This window comes from Somniosus microcephalus, chromosome 12 (assembly GCF_052327205.1).
Source record: "Somniosus microcephalus isolate GS21.2 chromosome 12, FLI_Smic_1.0, whole genome shotgun sequence".
NCBI lineage: Eukaryota > Metazoa > Chordata > Chondrichthyes > Squaliformes > Somniosidae > Somniosus > Somniosus microcephalus.
Genome location: NC_140998.1, coordinates 165,908,392 through 165,926,432, shown reverse-complemented (window position 1 = coordinate 165,926,432; position 18,041 = coordinate 165,908,392). Strand labels below are relative to the sequence as shown.

At 47.0% G+C, this 18,041-nt stretch overlaps 1 protein-coding gene across 7 annotated transcripts in view; it reads left to right on the top strand.

The window, feature by feature from the left end:
* numb (NUMB endocytic adaptor protein) overlaps positions 1–17,697 on the top strand; it is a 253,334-nt gene extending 235,637 nt beyond the window's left edge. For 3 of the 7 annotated variants that reach the window (XM_086003789.1, XM_086003786.1, XM_086003783.1), the window contains 4 exons: positions 4,947–5,234; positions 6,530–6,691; positions 6,793–6,936; positions 15,954–17,697. In XM_086003789.1, the coding sequence (XP_085859915.1) occupies positions 4,947–5,234; positions 6,530–6,691; positions 6,793–6,936; positions 15,954–16,657 (1,298 nt within the window). In that variant the 3' untranslated portion in view covers positions 16,658–17,697. The remainder of the gene's footprint in view (positions 1–4,946; positions 5,235–6,529; positions 6,692–6,792; positions 6,937–15,953) is intronic. The other 4 variants (XM_086003790.1, XM_086003785.1, XM_086003788.1 and 1 more) reach the window with 2 other exon arrangements.
* Positions 17,698–18,041: the final 344 nt, after the last annotated feature.

Sequence of the window (18,041 nt, the reverse complement as noted above, 5' to 3'; positions counted from 1 at the left end):
TTTATACGATGAGCCCGCTCCTCTCGCTCTCTTTATACCGATGAGCCCGCTCCTCTCGCTCTCTCTATACCGATGAGCCCGCTCCTCTCGCTCTCTCTATACCGATGAGCCGCTCCTCTCGCTCTCTTTATACCGATGAGCCCGCTCCTCTCGCTCTCTTTATACCGATGAGCCCGCTCCTCTCGCACTCTTTATACCGATGAGCCCGCTCCTCTCGCTCTCTTTATACCGATGAGCCCGCTCCTCTCGCGCTCTTTATACCGATGAGCCCGCTCCTCTCGCTCTCTTTATACCGATGAGCCCGCTCCTCTCGCTCTCTCTATACCGATGAGCCGCTCCTCTCGCTCTCTTATACCGATGAGCCGCTCCTCTCGCTCTCTTTATACCGATGAGCCCGCTCCTCTCGCGCTCTTTATACCGATGAGCCCGCTCCTCTCGCTCTCTTTATACCGATGAGCCCGCTCCTCTCGCTCTATTATACCGATGAGCCCGCTCCTCTCGCTCTCTTTATACCGATGAGCCCGCTCCTCTCGCGCTCTTTATACCGATGAGCCCGCTCCTCTCGCTCTCTCTATACCGATGAGCCCGCTCCTCTCGCTCTCTTTATACCGATGAGCCCGCTCCTCTCGCTCTCTTATACCGATGAGCCCGCTCCTCTCGCTCTATTTATACCGATGAGCCCGCTCCTCTCGCTCTCTTTATACCGATGAGCCCCGCTCCTCTCGCTCTCTCTATACCGATGAGCCCGCTCCTCTCGCGCTCTTATACCGATGAGCCCGCTCCTCTCGCTCTCTTTATACCGATGAGCCCGCTCCTCTCGCTCTCTCTATACCGATGAGCCGCTCCTCTCGCTCTCTCTATACCGATGAGCCGCTCCTCTCGCTCTCTTTATACCGATGAGCCCGCTCCTCTCGCTCTCTTTATACCGATGAGCCCGCTCCTCTCGCTCTCTTTATACCGATGAGCCCGCTCCTCTCGCGCTCTTTATACCGATGAGCCCGCTCCTCTCGCGCTCTTTATACCGATGAGCCCGCTCCTCTCGCTCTCTTTATACCGATGAGCCCGCTCCTCTCGCTCTCTTTATACCGATGAGCCGCTCCTCTCGCTCTATTTATACGATGAGCCCGCTCCTCTCGCGCTCTTTATACCGATGAGCCCGCTCCTCTCGCTCTCTCTATACCGATGAGCCGCTCCTCTCGCTCTCTTATACCGATGAGCCCGCTCCTCTCGCTCTCTTTATACCGATGAGCCCGCTCCTCTCGCTCTATTTATACCGATGAGCCCGCTCCTCTCGCTCTCTTTATACCGATGAGCCCGCTCCTCTCGCTCTCTTTATACCGATGAGCCGCTCCTCTCGCTCTCTTTATACCGATGAGCCCGCTCCTCTCGCGCTCTTATACCGATGAGCCCGCTCCTCTCGCTCTCTTTATACCGATGAGCCCGCTCCTCTCGCGCTCTTTATACCGATGAGCCCGCTCCTCTCGCGCTCTTTATACCGATGAGCCCGCTCCTCTCGCTCTCTCTATACCGATGAGCCCGCTCCTCTCGCGCTCTTTATACCGATGAGCCCGCTCCTCTCGCTCTCTTTATACCGATGAGCCCGCTCCTCTCGCTCTCTCTATACCGATGAGCCCGCTCCTCTCGCTCTCTTTATACCGATGAGCCCGCTCCTCTCGCTCTCTTTATACCGATGAGCCCGCTCCTCTCGCGCTCTTATACCGATGAGCCCGCTCCTCTCGCTCTCTTTATACCGATGAGCCCGCTCCTCTCGCGCTCTTTATACCGATGAGCCCGCTCCTCTCGCTCTCTCTATACCGATGAGCCGCTCCTCTCGCTCTCTTTATACCGATGAGCCCGCTCCTCTCGCGCTCTTTATACCGATGAGCCGCTCCTCTCGCTCTCTTTATACCGATGAGCCCGCTCCTCTCGCGCTCTTTATACCGATGAGCCCGCTCCTCTCGCGCTCTTTATACCGATGAGCCCGCTCCTCTCGCTCTCTTTATACCGATGAGCCCGCTCCTCTCGCGCTCTTTATACCGATGAGCCCGCTCCTCTCGCGCTCTTTATACCGATGAGCCCGCTCCTCTCGCGCTCTTTATACCGATGAGCCCGCTCCTCTCGCTCTCTCTATACCGATGAGCCGCTCCTCTCGCACTCTTTATACCGATGAGCCGCTCCTCTCGCACTCTTTATACCGATGAGCCGCTCCTCTCGCACTCTTTATACCGATGAGCCCGCTCCTCTCGCTCTCTTTATACCGATGAGCCCGCTCCTCTCGCTCTCTCTATACCGATGAGCCCGCTCCTCTCGCTCTCTTTATACCGATGAGCCCGCTCCTCTCGCTCTCTTTATACCGATGAGCCCGCTCCTCTCGCTCTCTCTATACCGATGAGCCCGCTCCTCTCGCTCTCTTTATACCGATGAGCCCGCTCCTCTCGCTCTCTCTATACCGATGAGCCGCTCCTCTCGCTCTTTTTATACCGATGAGCCCGTTCCTCTCGCGCTCTTTATACCGATGAGCCCGCTCCTCTCGCTCTCTTTATACCGATGAGCCCGCTCCTCTCGCTCTCTCTATACCGATGAGCCCGCTCCTCTCGCTCTATTTATACCGATGAGCCCGCTCCTCTCGCGCTCTTTATACCGATGAGCCCGCTCCTCTCGCGCTCTTTATACCGATGAGCCCGCTCCTCTCGCTCTCTTTATACCGATGAGCCCGCTCCTCTCGCTCTCTCTATACCGATGAGCCCGCTCCTCTCGCTCTATTTATACCGATGAGCCCGCTCCTCTCGCTCTCTTTATACCGATGAGCCCGCTCCTCTCGCTCTCTTTATACCGATGAGCCCGCTCCTCTCGCTCTCTTTATACCGATGAGCCCGCTCCTCTCGCTCTATTTATACCGATGAGCCCGCTCCTCTCGCGCTCTTTATACCGATGAGCCCGCTCCTCTCGTGCTCTTTATACCGATGAGCCCGCTCCTCTCGCGCTCTTTATACCGATGAGCCGCTCCTCTCGCTCTCTTTATACCGATGAGCCCGCTCCTCTCGTGCTCTTTATACCGATGAGCCCGCTCCTCTCGCGCTCTTTATACCGATGAGCCCGCTCCTCTCGCTCTCTTTATACCGATGAGCCCGCTCCTCTCGCTCTCTTTATACCGATGAGCCCGCTCCTCTCGCTCTCTTTATACCGATGAGCCCGCTCCTCTCGCTCTCTTTATACCGATGAGCCCGCTCCTCTCGCTCTCTTTATACCGATGAGCCCGCTCCTCTCGCTCTCTTTATACCGATGAGCCCGCTCCTCTCGCTCTCTTTATACCGATGAGCCCGCTCCTCTCGCGCTCTTTATACCGATGAGCCCGCTCCTCTCGCTCTCTTTATACCGATGAGCCCGCTCCTCTCGTGCTCTTTATACCGATGAGCCCGCTCCTCTCGTGCTCTTTATACCGATGAGCCGCTCCTCTCGCTCTCTTTATACCGATGAGCCCGCTCCTCTCGCTCTCTTTATACCGATGAGCCCGCTCCTCTCGCGCTCTTTATACCGATGAGCCCGCTCCTCTCGCGCTCTTTATACCGATGAGCCCGCTCCTCTCGCTCTCTTTATACCGATGAGCCCGCTCCTCTCGTGCTCTTTATACCGATGAGCCCGCTCCTCTCGCTCTCTTTATACCGATGAGCCCGCTCCTCTCGTGCTCTTTATACCGATGAGCCCGCTCCTCTCGCTCTCTTTATACCGATGAGCCCGCTCCTCTCGTGCTCTTTATACCGATGAGCCCGCTCCTCTCGCTCTCTTTATACCGATGAGCCCGCTCCTCTCGCGCTCTTTATACCGATGAGCCCGCTCCTCTCGCTCTCTTTATACCGATGAGCCCGCTCCTCTCGCTCTCTTTATACCGATGAGCCCGCTCCTCTCGCTCTCTCTATACCGATGAGCCCGCTCCTCTCGCTCTCTTTATACCGATGAGCCCGCTCCTCTCGCTCTCTCTATACCGATGAGCCCGCTCCTCTCGCTCTCTTTATACCGATGAGCCCGCTCCTCTCGCTCTCTTTATACCGATGAGCCCGCTCCTCTCGCTCTATTTATACCGATGAGCCCGCTCCTCTCGCGCTCTTTATACCGATGAGCCCGCTCCTCTCGCTCTCTCTATACCGATGAGCCCGCTCCTCTCGCTCTCTTTATACCGATGAGCCCGCTCCTCTCGCTCTATTTATACCGATGAGCCCGCTCCTCTCGCTCTCTTTATACCGATGAGCCCGCTCCTCTCGCTCTATTTATACCGATGAGCCCGCTCCTCTCGCTCTCTTTATACCGATGAGCCCGCTCCTCTCGCTCTCTTTATACCGATGAGCCCGCTCCTCTCGCTCTCTTTATACCGATGAGCCCGCTCCTCACTGATGAATTGTATTTTTTTTAATTAAAGTTCGAATTTGGCCATTTTGCTGTCGAGAATTAAAATATATTTCAAGAATTGTGTCGTAACTTCCAAAAAAAACTTTAAGGCTTTTGCATTAAATTGAGGCTGAAGCTTCACCCCAACTCCATTGACCAGTAGTGCAATAAGCTCTATTTTGGCAAAGGTGGATTTGTGAATTGAAATTTTGCAATTGATTGAGGAGCTGTACATTTTGTTTCATCAAGTAGATGTGGAGTAACAACAATGACGCACAAAGCGTCGGGGTTTGCGGAGTAGATATCTTCTTGTCCTCAAAGTGCTGAATGTTTTTTTAGTGGAGTGTTGGTCGAAAGGCTGGTGCTTCTTTCTATTGGCCAACCTGCACTGTTGGTCAAAGGGTGTCAAAAACTGAGGCATAAAATGTGTGTTCTTTAAAATGCCATACCTTTGTGAAGAAATCGGTCAGGATTTTGGAAACCTGTTGAACTGTGGTAATGTATTTAAGTCCGAACTTTACTAAAGTTACAATCATGTTAAGAGTGTGATGTTCTACTTACAGCTGAAGCAGAGAGAACCGTTGTCGTAACCACGTCTGCTGCGTTACCTGCAGCTCCATCAGCTTCACCATCTGCCCCATCCACCATTACAGAAAACAAGGAATCTAGCAACATACATGCCATACCGAGAAGGCATGCACCTGTGGAGCAACTTGCCAGGCAAGGATCTTTTCGTGGATTTCCAGTGCTGAGCCAGACAACATCTCCGTTCAAGAGGCAAATGTCACTTCGAATAAATGAGTTGCCTTCAACGATGCAACGGAAGACAGATTTTCAAATTAAAAACACAGGTACGAGGTTCTGTGAGTTTTTTACTTGGGGTAAGAATTAAATGATAATTGGCGAGAACAGTTATTCATGCAGTGGTTTCTCAGTGGAGGGTTTGAGAGTTGTAGCCACCCATTGTAATGTTGGCATGTGAGGGCTAGTCATTGTCCTCTAACAATCATCTGAATAAAATGGCTGAGCAAGGCACAAGGAAAAGTTTCTCTCTTTTATGCCTTGTCTTTTTTGTCTTAAAGATCCAGTTATGGATAGACGAAGTGCATATGTGGTTTGCCTTTTCAGGTATTGGAATGAAGTCCCAAGCTAATTTTGTGTGCCCCAGATGCAGTCATTCACTTGGTTCCTCCTGTCATTTTTGTTTCTCATTTGATACCAAATTCTCATTTTCTTCCTTTAGAAGTTAATGTCAAAGAAAGGGAAAAGTGTTTTTTTGTTTGGTTAAATTGTTTATTGGCGTGTTGCTCCATGGTGTCTATCTTTGTTTTTATATTTAGTTCCCACGACTCCTGGGTGCTGACTCTTGCTGGGGTATGGTACCATGGGCACCTGTAGCTTTCCAGTATCACACTCAACTGGTTGTTCTTCGGTGAACCAGATATCTACATAGACAGGGGTCACTGTTGTGTAATGATCAGTAATGGAAGGCCTGGGTAACTGTTCCCTTCCCTAGCCCAGGGGTGTTGAGACTCATTGTAGCACCTCAGCTGCTGAGACCAGTGAACTCTGCACACACCGGGGGTGAGTCTAGGTCTGTAAAGCTCACCTCTACCCACAAGGCCATGGAGGAGCTGCTGGTATATCACCAGGTGCAGATCAACGATGGTAGAACAGAATGTGGAGTGTATGTTTGTGCCCATTCCTTTCGGCAGTAACTGAGGAAGGAATTTTGTTAGCATCATCAGTTGGCATTCTTTAATCAAATGCCAAAGAACATCTTTTTCTATATGATCTGACTTCTTTCCAAACTGTAAATGTTAGTATTGGTTCCATTTTGAAGAAACTTTTGATGCCGTGGACTCCTTTCCACTGACACCTGAATTGAATGTGTTCAGACTAACTGACCTGAGACTTTGTACTTGAGGCCCAGAGGTGATGGGGCTGTGCTGGAATACAACAAATTATGCTGTATTTTGTGTAAGCCATGCACTTGGTTGGTGTCATGACTGTACATTTGCTCTGAGTGCTAACATTTTGGCTTTGCTATTTTGGACTGCACTAAAATATCAAAGAATATTTCAAAGAGGAAGTGCATCATCTGATGGGAATATTCTAGTGATTGTTCTTATCTATCTTTATTCAGTGCCTGAAATTGAAGGTGATTGTACAGCTGAAGTGGACAGTATAAGTTCCCTGTGCTCTCAAATAACACATGCATTCAGTGGACAAGTGGAGGACCCATTCTCTTCTGCACCAATGACGAAACCTACTATGGGTGCGGCTCCTCAAGTAACTGCCTCCCAAGGTGTGTAGCTGATTTGACAGCTCTTTGGAAAATGACTGAACTTTGCCAAAGAATGTTTAGGTATTGCGGATTTGACCATTTGATATTTCCTCTTATTGTAGTCAATGGAGCAGCTTCAGCCTTTCCACTGTCCGTTCCAGCAGCAGCAGCACCTGCCATGTCTCCCACAGTAATGCCAGCGCGCGACACAAACCCTTGGGCTCAGGTCCCTTCAGCAACTAGTGCAGGAGCTACAATTGCTGCAAGTAAGGCTATACATATGGTTTAGGGATATAACTGGAGATGGAAGCAAGAGGCATATTTATAATTAAGTATTTGTGCATAGACCCAAATTATTTTGCACAGGACCAAAAATTTGGAAACCTCGCGTATCAATTAAATAACTGGTTGGTCTGTGGTGGTATAAATAATGAACCTCTCAAAACTTTAAAGTTAATTATTTCAAATTCAGTATGCTGTGATTATGCAGTTTACACGTACATACCTACAATTATTGCTACTGATAATCTCTCTCTCTTCGTTTCATGTGACTCTGGTTAAAAATTTGGAATACCTGAGCCATCATCTTGATTTTCCCCCACCCCCCAACCAACTCTATACTCTCAATTCCATCCCTCTCCTCGGCCACTGTCTCAAGTTTGCCCAGATTGTTCGCATCCTCCACCGTCCTTTTTGACCCAAAGCTGAGCTTCCAAACCCGTCTCCTTTCCATCATGAAGACCACCTACTTCCACCTCCATAACAATGCTCGTCTTCACCTTTGCCTCAGCTCATCTGCTGCCGGAACCCCCTTCCATGCCATTGCCACCTCTGGATTTGATTATTCCAGTGCTCTTCTGACCAGCCTTCACTCTCTATAAACTTCAGCTGATTCAAAACTCTGTTGCCCGTATCCTAATCCGTACCAAGTCCTTCCACCCATCACCCCTGTACTCACTGACCTACATTGGCTCCTGGTCCCCCCCCCCCCCCCAATGCCTTTGCTTAACAGTCTATTGCTAGATCTGGTTGGACCACATAAAGCACTATCGGATCCTGCTCTCCTTTGCATTCCTGGATGATCTTTGAATAGTGAGCAGTTTTAGCAAAGATAACCCCCCGGCTTCTCTTATCCACCACAAACCGTCATCTTAAACCACCCTCCAATGCCTCCTCCACCCTCGCCTCCAGTAACAATTGCGAGGAGCTCATGGACATTTTTGTCACAAAGATCAAGACCATCCATTCAGCTACCTCTGCCGCTTCCCTCCCTTCTCAATGCTCACCGGATCAAACTTCCCCTAATGTTCCCCGCTGCCCTTGCCCTGAACTCACATCTTTCTCTAGATTCTATCCCATCTCCTGCTGTACTCCAAGTTCATCTTGTTCCTGAGACCCACCTCCTGCTCCCTCGATCCTATTCCCACCAAACTGCTGACCACCCAATTTCCCTTTCTGGCCCCCACGTTAGCTGATGTTGTTAACGGTTCCCTCTCCTCAGGTACTGTCCCCCTCCCCTTCAAATCTGCCGTCATCAACCCTCTCAAAAAAAAACACCCTTGACCTCTCTGCCCTTGCAAACTCCCGCCCCATCTCCAACCTCCTTTTCCCCTCCAAAGTCCTTGAACGTTTTGTTGCCTCCCAAAACCGTGCTCCTCTTTCCTGCATTTCCATGTTTGAACCCCTTCAATCAGATTTCCGCCCCGCCACAGTAATGCAACAGCCATGATCAGAGTCACAAATGACATTCTACGTGACTTTGGTAACCTATCCCGCCTCATCCTTCTTGACTGATCAGTAGGCTTTGACACAGTTGATTACACCATCCTCCTGCAATGCCTCTCCTCCATAGTCTAGCTCGGTGAAACTGACCTTGCCTGGTTCCATTCTTATCTATTGAATCGTAACCCGAAAATCACCTGCAATGGCTTCTGTTCCCACTCCCGCGCTGTTACTTCTGGAGTCCCCCAAAGATCTATCCTTGGCCCCCTTGTATTTCTTATCTACATGCTCGGTGACATCATCCAAAAACACATTCGATTCCCATGTACGCTGACGACACTCAGATCTCACCACCACCTCTCTTAACCCCTCCACTGTCACTGATTTGTCACACTGCTTGTCTGACATCCAGTATTGGATGAGCAGAAATTTCCTCCAACTAAATATTTGGAATACCAAAGCCATTGGGCCGTATTTTGCGATCCCCTACGGGTGCCTACAAGGTGCGCACACGCCCGTAACGTCCGCGCAAGTTCCAGGTTTAGGCATGCGAAGCGCATGCATGAAAACCTGCGATCTGTCAGGAATTCTCTTGACAGATGATCTGAATCCCCGGGAAAAGGGCCTCCGCGGGCGGCGAGTTGCTCTATTTGCCTAACTTCTACCCGCTGAATGTCCGTAAGGCCTGATTTTACCAGCATAAAAGTTTTTTAAAAATAGAAAAAGAAAGTTTTATCACTCATTTATACATTAAAAACCCTGTCCAATAAGGTAAGTTTATTTTTAGCCCTGTTAAAACGTATAAATTAAAATACTGAATTAAATGGCATTTTAAATAAGTAATTTTTATATTTCATGTGTTTGTGTATTTTTTAAGTGATCCCCATTCATACTTATGGGGATTCCGTTTGTACAGAACTCCCATAAGTATGAATAGAATTCCCTTTTTTATTGGTTGGGCCGGCCCACGTGATCCCAGGATCGCTTGCTAACCGCATGCGCCCCGGGACACGTGGGCCTCTACAGGCGCGTACCCGGAGAGGCCCAGGAGTGCAAGTCTCCGTACCTCCCAAGCCACCAGCTAAATTCATAGATTTTTTTGCTGTTTGGATGGATCCGCCCGCAGGGAGCCTCCGACTGCAAATTTTGGGCCTTTGTCTTTGGTCCCCCTCCCAAACTCCGTTCCCTGACCACCCTTTCCATCCCTCCCCCCTGGCCACTGTCTGAAGCTGAGCCAGACCGTTCGCAACCTTGCTGCTGTGTTTAACCCCGAGATGAGCTTCCGACCACATATCCGCTCCATCACCAAGATTGCCAACTTCCACCTCCGTAACATAGCCTGACTCCAACCCTGCCTCAGCTCATCAACCCTCATCTATGTCTTTGTTACTTCTAGACTTGGCTATTCCAATGCTCTCCTGGTTGGCCCCCCATCTCCACCCTGCATAAACTTGTGCTCATTCAAAATTCTGTTGCCTGTTTTTTAAACTCGCACCAAGTCTCATTCACCGATCACCCCTGTGCTTGCTGATCTACACTGGCTCCCGGTTTGACAACGCCTCAATTTTAAAATCCTCATCCTTGTTTTCAAATCCCTCCATGGCCTCGCCCCTCCCTATCTCTCTAATCTCCTCCAGCCCTACATGCTTCCAAGATCTCTGTGCTCCTCCAATTCTGGCCTCTTGCACATCCCCGATTTTAAACACTCCACCACTGGTGGCCGTGCTTTCAGCTGCCTTGGCCCTAAGCTGTGGAATTCCCTCCCTAAACCTCTCCGCCTCACTACACCTCTCTCCTCCTTTAAGACCCTCCTTAAAACCTACCTCTTGACCATTTGGTCAGTTGTCCTGATATCTCATTTCTATGGCTCGGTGTCAATTTTTTAAAATGAATAACCCTCTTGTTAAGCATCTTGGGACGTTTTGCTGTGCTAAAGGTGCTATGTAGATGCAAGTTGTTGTTGTTAAAATTCTTATATTCAAATCCCTCCATGGCCTTGCACCTCCCTATCTCTGTAACCTCCTCCAGCCTTACAACCCTCCGAGACCTCTGCGTCCTCTAATTCTGGCCTTTTGTGCATCCCTTTGCCCCACCATTGGCGGCCTTCAGCCATCTAGGCGCTAAGCTCTGGAATTCCCTCCTTAAACCCCTCTGCCTCTCTATTCTACTTTAAGTCGCTCCTTAAAACCTACCACTTAGACCAAGGTTTAGTAACCCTCCTAATATCTCTGGTGTAGATTTTTGTCTGATTACGCTCCTTTGAAGCACCTTGGGACTTTTTTTCTATATTAAAGGCACTATATGAATGAGAGTTGTTTTTATCCTTGGTACTCCATATGTACTGAAATATGTGAGCATTTTGTTCCTGATGTTAAATAATTAATTTCTTTGACTTCAGTAGCACCTCTGCAGTAGGATAAAAGGCAGTAATTAAAATATTTTAAGCACTATGCAATTTGGAATTATTTAATTGTTGCATGATTTTCTGTTACACATTATTAGTTTTGAACCTCTTAATAGCATTTAAAATTTAATGGATTAAAACTCCTCAGCTCTAAGTATTCAATTCTCACACTGCTTTACATAGGCTTAATGATAAATGAAACATGTGAATGTGAGAAGCTCTCAAATGTCTTTAACAATAACCAGACTTTCTTTTTGTTATCTTCCCCCATTTGTTGCATAGACTAGGCTTGTATTCCCTTAAAATCATAGAATGGTTACACCACAGAAGAAGGCCATTCAGCCCGTCGAGCCAGCTCTCTGCAAGAGCACTTCAGCTAGTCCCACTCCCCTGCCCTTTCCCTGTAGCCTTGCAAGTTTTTTTCCTTCAGGGACTTATCCAACTCCCTTTTGAAAGCCATGATTGAATTTGCCTCCACCACCCTTTCAGGCAGTGAATTCCAGATCCTAACCACTCGCTGTGTAAAAAAGTTATTCCTCATGTCACCTTTGGTTCTTCTGCCAATCACCTTAAATCTGTGTCCTCTGGTTCTCGACCCTTCTGCCAATGGGAACAGTTTCTCTCTACCTACTCTGTCCAGACCCCTCATGATTTTGAACACCTCTTATCAAATCTCCTCTCAATCTTTGCTGCTCTAAGAACAACCCCAGCTTCTCCAGTCTGTCCAGGTAACTGAAGTCCCTGATCCCTGGATTCATTCTCATAAATCTTTTCTGCACCTTCTCTAAGGCCTTCACATCCTTCCTAAAGTGCGGTGCCCAGAATTGGACACAATGCTCCAGTTGAGGCTGAACCAGTGTTTTATACAGGTTCATCATAATTTCCACGCTTTTGTACACTATACCTCTATTCATGAAGCCCAGGATCCGGTAAGATTTTTTAACCGCTTTCTCAACCTGCCCTGCCACCTTCAGTGATTTGTGCACTTATACCCCTAGGTTTCTCTGTTCATGCACCCACTTTAGGATTGTAACCTTTAGTTTATATTTCCTCTCTTCACTCTTTCTACCAAAATCTGCAGGGAAATCGCAGAGATATGCAAGAGCTATAGAGTGGTGATATTGGGGACTTGCATTATCCCAATCGATATTTGGGTAATTATAGGGTAAAGGGAAAGGAGGGGGAGGAATTTCTGAAATGTGTTCAGGAGAATTTCCTTGACCAGTATGTTCTTGGCCCAACTAGGAAGGAGGCATTGCTGGATCTGGTGCTGTGGAATGAGGTGGGCCAGGTCGACCCAGTATCTGTGGGAGAACACTTGGGTACGAGTGATCAGCGTATCATAAGATTTAGATTAGCAATGGAGAGGAGCAATTAACGATCTAGAGTGGAACTTCTAAACTGGGATGCGAAAGGATCTAACCAGGGTAAAATGGAACCAAAGACTGACAGGAAAAACTGTAACGGAACAATGGGTGATCTTTAAGGAGGAGATGTTCCAAGTACAGACTAGGTACATTCCAACAAGAGGGAAGGGTCAGGGAACCAAAGCAAGGGCTCCTTGGCTGATGAGGGAGATAGAGAAGATGATGAAACAAAAAGAGGGTGTATGATGCATGTCAGGTGAATTCTTCAAGGGAGAACCAGACCAAATACATTAAGTTGAGACGGGAAGTGAAGATGAAAATAAGATTGGCAGAGAGAGAATATGAGAGTAGAATGGCAGTTAACATAAAAGGGAACCCAAAAATCTTCTATCGGCATGTAAACAGTAAACGGGTAGTAAGAGGTGGGGTGGGACATATTATGGATAAAGAAGGTGATATATGCTTAGAGGCGCAGGGCAAGGCTAGAATACTCTCAGTACTTTGTATTGGTGTTTACTGAGGAGGTGGATGCTGACAGTATTTCGGTAGCGGTAGAAGCAATGGAAGGGGTGAAAATTGATAGACAGGATGTACGAGAAAGGCTGGGTATGCTTAGAGTGGATAAGTCACCTGGTCCAGATGGCTTGCATCCCAGGGAGCTAACGGAATTGGGGGAGGAGAAAGCAGATGGGCTTGCCATAATTTACCAATCTTCCCTAGATGTGGGGGAGGTGCCTGAGGATTGGAAAGTGGCAAATGTGACACCATTGTTCAAGAAAGGGTGTAAGGACAATCCTAGTAACTACAGGCCGGTCAATTTAACATCAGTGGTGGGTAAAGTTTTAGAAACCATAATCAAGGAAAAAATTAACGGGCACTTGGAGAGGTTTAAGCTAATTAAGGAGAGCCAACATGGATTTGCAAAGGGCAGATCATATTTGACTAATCTAATTGAATCTTTGGTGAAGTAACAGGGAGGATCGATGAAGGGAATGCAATGGATGTTGTCTACATGGATTTTAGGAAGCTGTTTGACAAAGTACCGCATAGAAGGCTGGTTAACATTATTGAGGCTCATGGAATAGGTGGGTCAGTGGCAGCTTGGATAAGGAATTGGCTTAAGGACAGAAAACAGCGAGTTGTGGTAAATGGCTGTTTTTCATACTGGAGGATGGTAGACAGTGGTGTTCCCCAAGGGTCAGTGCTGGGGCCACTGCTTTTTTTGATATATATAAATGACCTGGATATTGAAATACAGAGTAGAATTTCTAAATTTGCCGTTGACCCCAAACTTGGGGGTGTGGCAAACAGTGATGATACCAATCTACTGCAACAGGACATAGAAAGACTAGCAGAATGGGCAGACAAGTGGCAGATGGAATTTAATACAGAGAAGTGTGAGGTGATGCATTTTGGCAGAAGGATCAGGGCGAGCCAATATACACTTAATGGCACAGTGTTAAAGAGTGTGTAGGGACAGAGGGACCTGGGAGTTAATGTGCATAGGTCCCTAAAGGTGGCAGGACATATTGAGAGTGGTTAGCAAAGCATATGGGATCTTGGGTTTCATAAATGGAGGTATTGAGTACAAAAGTAGAGAAGTTATGCTGAACCTTTATAAAGCGCTGGTTAGGCCACAATTGGAGTAATGCATCCAGTTCTGGTCACCAAACTTTAGGAAGGATGTGAAGGCCCTTGAGAGGGTGTAGAGGAGATTTACCAGAATGGTTCCGGGGATGGGAGATCTTAGCTACAAGGACAGGTTGGAGAAACTGGATTTGTTTTCATTAGAGCAAAGAAGGTTGAGGGGTGATTTGATAGAGGTGTACAAGACTATGACAGGTTTGGATAGGCTAGACGGGGAAATGCTGTTCCCACTAGTTGATGGTACAAGGACTAGGGGACACAGATTTACGGTTTTGGGCAAGAGATACAGGGGGGATGTGAGGAAAAACTTTTTTACGCAGCAAGTGCTGCGGACCTGGACCTCGCTGCCGACAGAAGTGGTGGAAGCGGAGGCAGTTAATGTTTTCAAGTGAAGACTGGATAGGCATTTGAGGGAAATAAACTTGCAGGGCTACGGGGATAGAGCGGAGGAATGGGACTGACTCGATTGCTCTGCAGAGAACTGGCACGGACTCGATGGGCCGAATGGTGGCCTCCTGTGCTGTTATGACGCTATATCACTTAGCACTTTTCTGCTTTAAATTTCATCTGCCACGTGTCCGCCCATTCCACCAGCCTGTCTATGTCCTCTTGAAGTCTATCACTATTCACTATATTTCCAAAGTTTGTGTCATCTGCAGATTTTGAAATTGTGCCCTGTGCACTCACATCCAAGTTATTAATATATATCAAGAAAAGCAGTGGTCCTAGTACTGACCCCTGGGGAACCCCACTGTCTACCTTCCTCCAGTCTGAAAAACAACGGTTCACTGCTACTCTGTTTCCTGTCACTTAGCCAATTTTGTATCCATGCTGCCACTGTCCCTTTTATTCCATGGGCGTCAACTTTGCTGGCAAGCCTATTATGTGGCACTTTGTCAAACGCCTTTTGGAAATCCCTGTACACCACGTCAACCGCATTGCCCTCATTAACCTTCTCTGTTACCTCATCAAAAAATTCGATCAAGTTGGTTAAACACGATTTGCCTTTAACAAATCCATGCTGGCTTTCCTTAATTAATCCGCACTTGTCCAAGTGACTGTTAATTTTGTTCCTGATTATTGTTTCTAAAAACTTCCCCACTACTGAGGTTAAACTGACTGGCCTGTAGTTGCTGGGTTTATCTTTACACCCTTTTTTGAACAAGGGTGTAACATTTGCAATTCTCCAGTCCTCTGGCACCACCCCCATTTCTAAGGAGGAATGGAAGATTATGGCCAGTACCTCTGCGATTTCTTCCTTCACTTCCCTCAACGTCCTAGGATGCATCCCATCTGGTCCTGGTGACTTATCTACTTTAAGTACAGCCAGCCTTTCTCGTACCTCCTCTTTATCAATTTTTATCCCATCCAGTATCTCCTCTACTACCTCCTTCACTATGTCTATGGCAGCATCCTCTATAGAAGATTAAAGAGTGATCTAATTGAGGTGTTTAAGATGATTAAAGGATTTGATAGGATAGAAGATAAACTATTTCCTGTGGGAGAGGGGGCATAACCTTAAAATTAGAGCTAGGCCGTTCAGGGGTGATGTCGGGAAGCTCTTCACACAGAGGGTAGTGGAAACCTGGATCTCTCTTTCTCTCTTCTCCCCCCCCCCCCCCCCCCCCCCACCCCAAAAGCTGTTAAGGCTGGGGGTCAATTGACAATTTCAAGACTGAGCTTGATTCAACCAGTGCTACTCTTTGGTTAAGGGTGTCAAGGAATATGGATCAAAGGTGGGTAAATGGAGTTAAGGTACAGATCAGCCATGATATAATTAAATGGTGGAACTGGCTCCAGGGGCTGAATGGCCTCCTCCTGTTCCTATGTTTACTGAATGGGAGGTGCACTTGACTGAAGGAAACCAATTTTCCTGCTCCTCCTCCATGTGGCTGACTGGGATAACATTTTAGCTCCTTCCTCCAAAGATGCAAGACTGGGCTGTGACCGTCAGCTGTGTCTCTCAGACACTGGTGTTCTTGTAAAAGAGCAACCCTGCTGTACCACCTTTAATTAAAACTGCTACCGTTCTCTGTTTAATGTTAACCAGAACACTTTATTTTCCTACCAATGAACTGTTTTTTTAATACTGTGCAGCTGGTGCAGTTGTTGGATGTTTTTTCAATATTTCTCTTGTTTTAAGCAGGCACTGATTGGGGCACAGCTTCCATCGTAACAACTCAGTTTCAGCCCAATCACAAACGCACGCCGTCGGAAGCTGACCGCTGGCTTGAAGAAGTATCGAAGAGCGTTCGGGTGCAACCGGCACCCCAGCCGCTGCCACCACCTTCAGTGGCTATGCCACCAGCGCCACAGTCCTTTCAGGCCAACACCCTCATTACCCCCCAAGCAACACCAGTCAGCGTGGTTTCTCAGATACAGCCTACATTTATTCCTGCTCAGTCATACAGTCTAGGGGTCACCAATGGGATACCATATCAAGCTCCAAGCGTGCCTGTGGTTGGAATCACCCCTTCACAAATGGTTGCTAATGTCTTTGGTACAGCAGGCCATACTCAGGTAACTCATCCACAACAGAGCCATGCACATTTGAAACAAAATGCATTCCCACAATTTGAAGGTAGTATCATGGGCATTGCTGCAAATACCAGCCCTTACTTTAAACCTGCCCAGCAAATTAATGGTTCGGCAGCTTTCAATGGAGCAGAAAGTAGCAACTGGACAACAGAAACCAAAAGCATTCAAATGGGAGCAGGCATTCCAGAAATTGATGCATTTGAGGCTCAGTGGAATGCACTGGAATATAAATCGAAGCAACGGGCCACACCTTCTCCTACTAATCCATTCTCTAGTGAGTTACAGAAGACCTTCGAGATTGAACTTTGAGCGGAGCTCTGATTTTTCTTTTGAGGGGGCAAGTGTGCGGAGAGTATTCAGTGTTGCTAATGGGCATGAAGAACTGCTTTAGCAGTCTCTGAGCACCATTGTAAACCTGATGCAAAGCTGGACTGAAAGACCTGGCAAGGTTGAACGATCAAAGGGCCATGTCTGGTGTCTGCCTTGAAAAAACTGGTTATTTTAATGGTACAAGTGTAGGGGATCAGCTGCTTGTTTCTAAAGTCTTTCTACCTACAATTATGTTGGTATTCTGTGGTGGGACTGCAGAGTGATGCTGCAGTTCTCTTGTGTTGGAGCTTCCAATTTGGATAAATTGATGCCAAAATCTTTATTTTTATGCATTAGTATATATATTTTAAATAGTTATGGAAATTGAGCTGTAAGTAATCTTGCCAAAGGTAAAACACCGAACGGTTGTACGAAATGTATATAGAGAATGGTTTATTGCTGATTCTAATGTAAGTAATTGGGGTAAATGTGATCCTTTAACTGGTCCTTGCAACAGACTATTTTGCTGTGAGTAGTACACTTGCTTAAACAGATGACCAATTATAAATCATTAGTATGCAGCAGTTAAATATTTTTAACAGTATTGTTATGGTCTATGTGAACCATGATCAATCTTGTATGTTCTGTTGAGCAAGATTTTATTTTGTTCTGTGTTACTGAAAATTCTCTTGTTCCCCCTACTATCTTGAGTGGGTTTTTAAGACGGTCAGTCAGATTCAATTGCTGTAAATGTAAAAATGGATTTGCACAATATAGTTACGCAGAATCATCCTTGTTTGGTACCAAGCTGTACTCACTTTTCCAACCTCCCTCCCTTCCTTTGTGGTGATCAGTGAGAGTCTATCCTTCTGCGTTACGGCTACTTTGCATCTCACTTGAGGATTCAGCAGGTTTTCTTTTTGGTTTTATTGTTTTAATTTTGACTTGTACAAGCCTTACAATCACTTGTAATAAAGAAAGACATTTATACTGGAGATTTATAATCTTTAACAGAAATAAATGGTGGTTAGAAGACTGACCATATTTGGAAAGCCTTTTTTGATGATTTCAAATCACAACTTTTCTACGTTAATTTATATTGCATTTCAGTAGCAAGGAAGAGTTGTTGATTCCACATTCTAAGTAGGTATTTTCCTTGGACCAGTCCCCAGCACTTCTGTAACCATATTATACACTTGTCAGAACCAGCAGGAAATCTCAGTTTACCAAAGCAAATCCCTGATCAAAACCAATTTATATTGATTCAAAGTGTAAATACAACCAAAAATAAAAGAAACCATGAAAATAGTGACATATATCCCAAAACCAAGGTGTAAAATAAGAAAGACTGAAATGTTACACAAGAAAGCTTGGGATATTATCT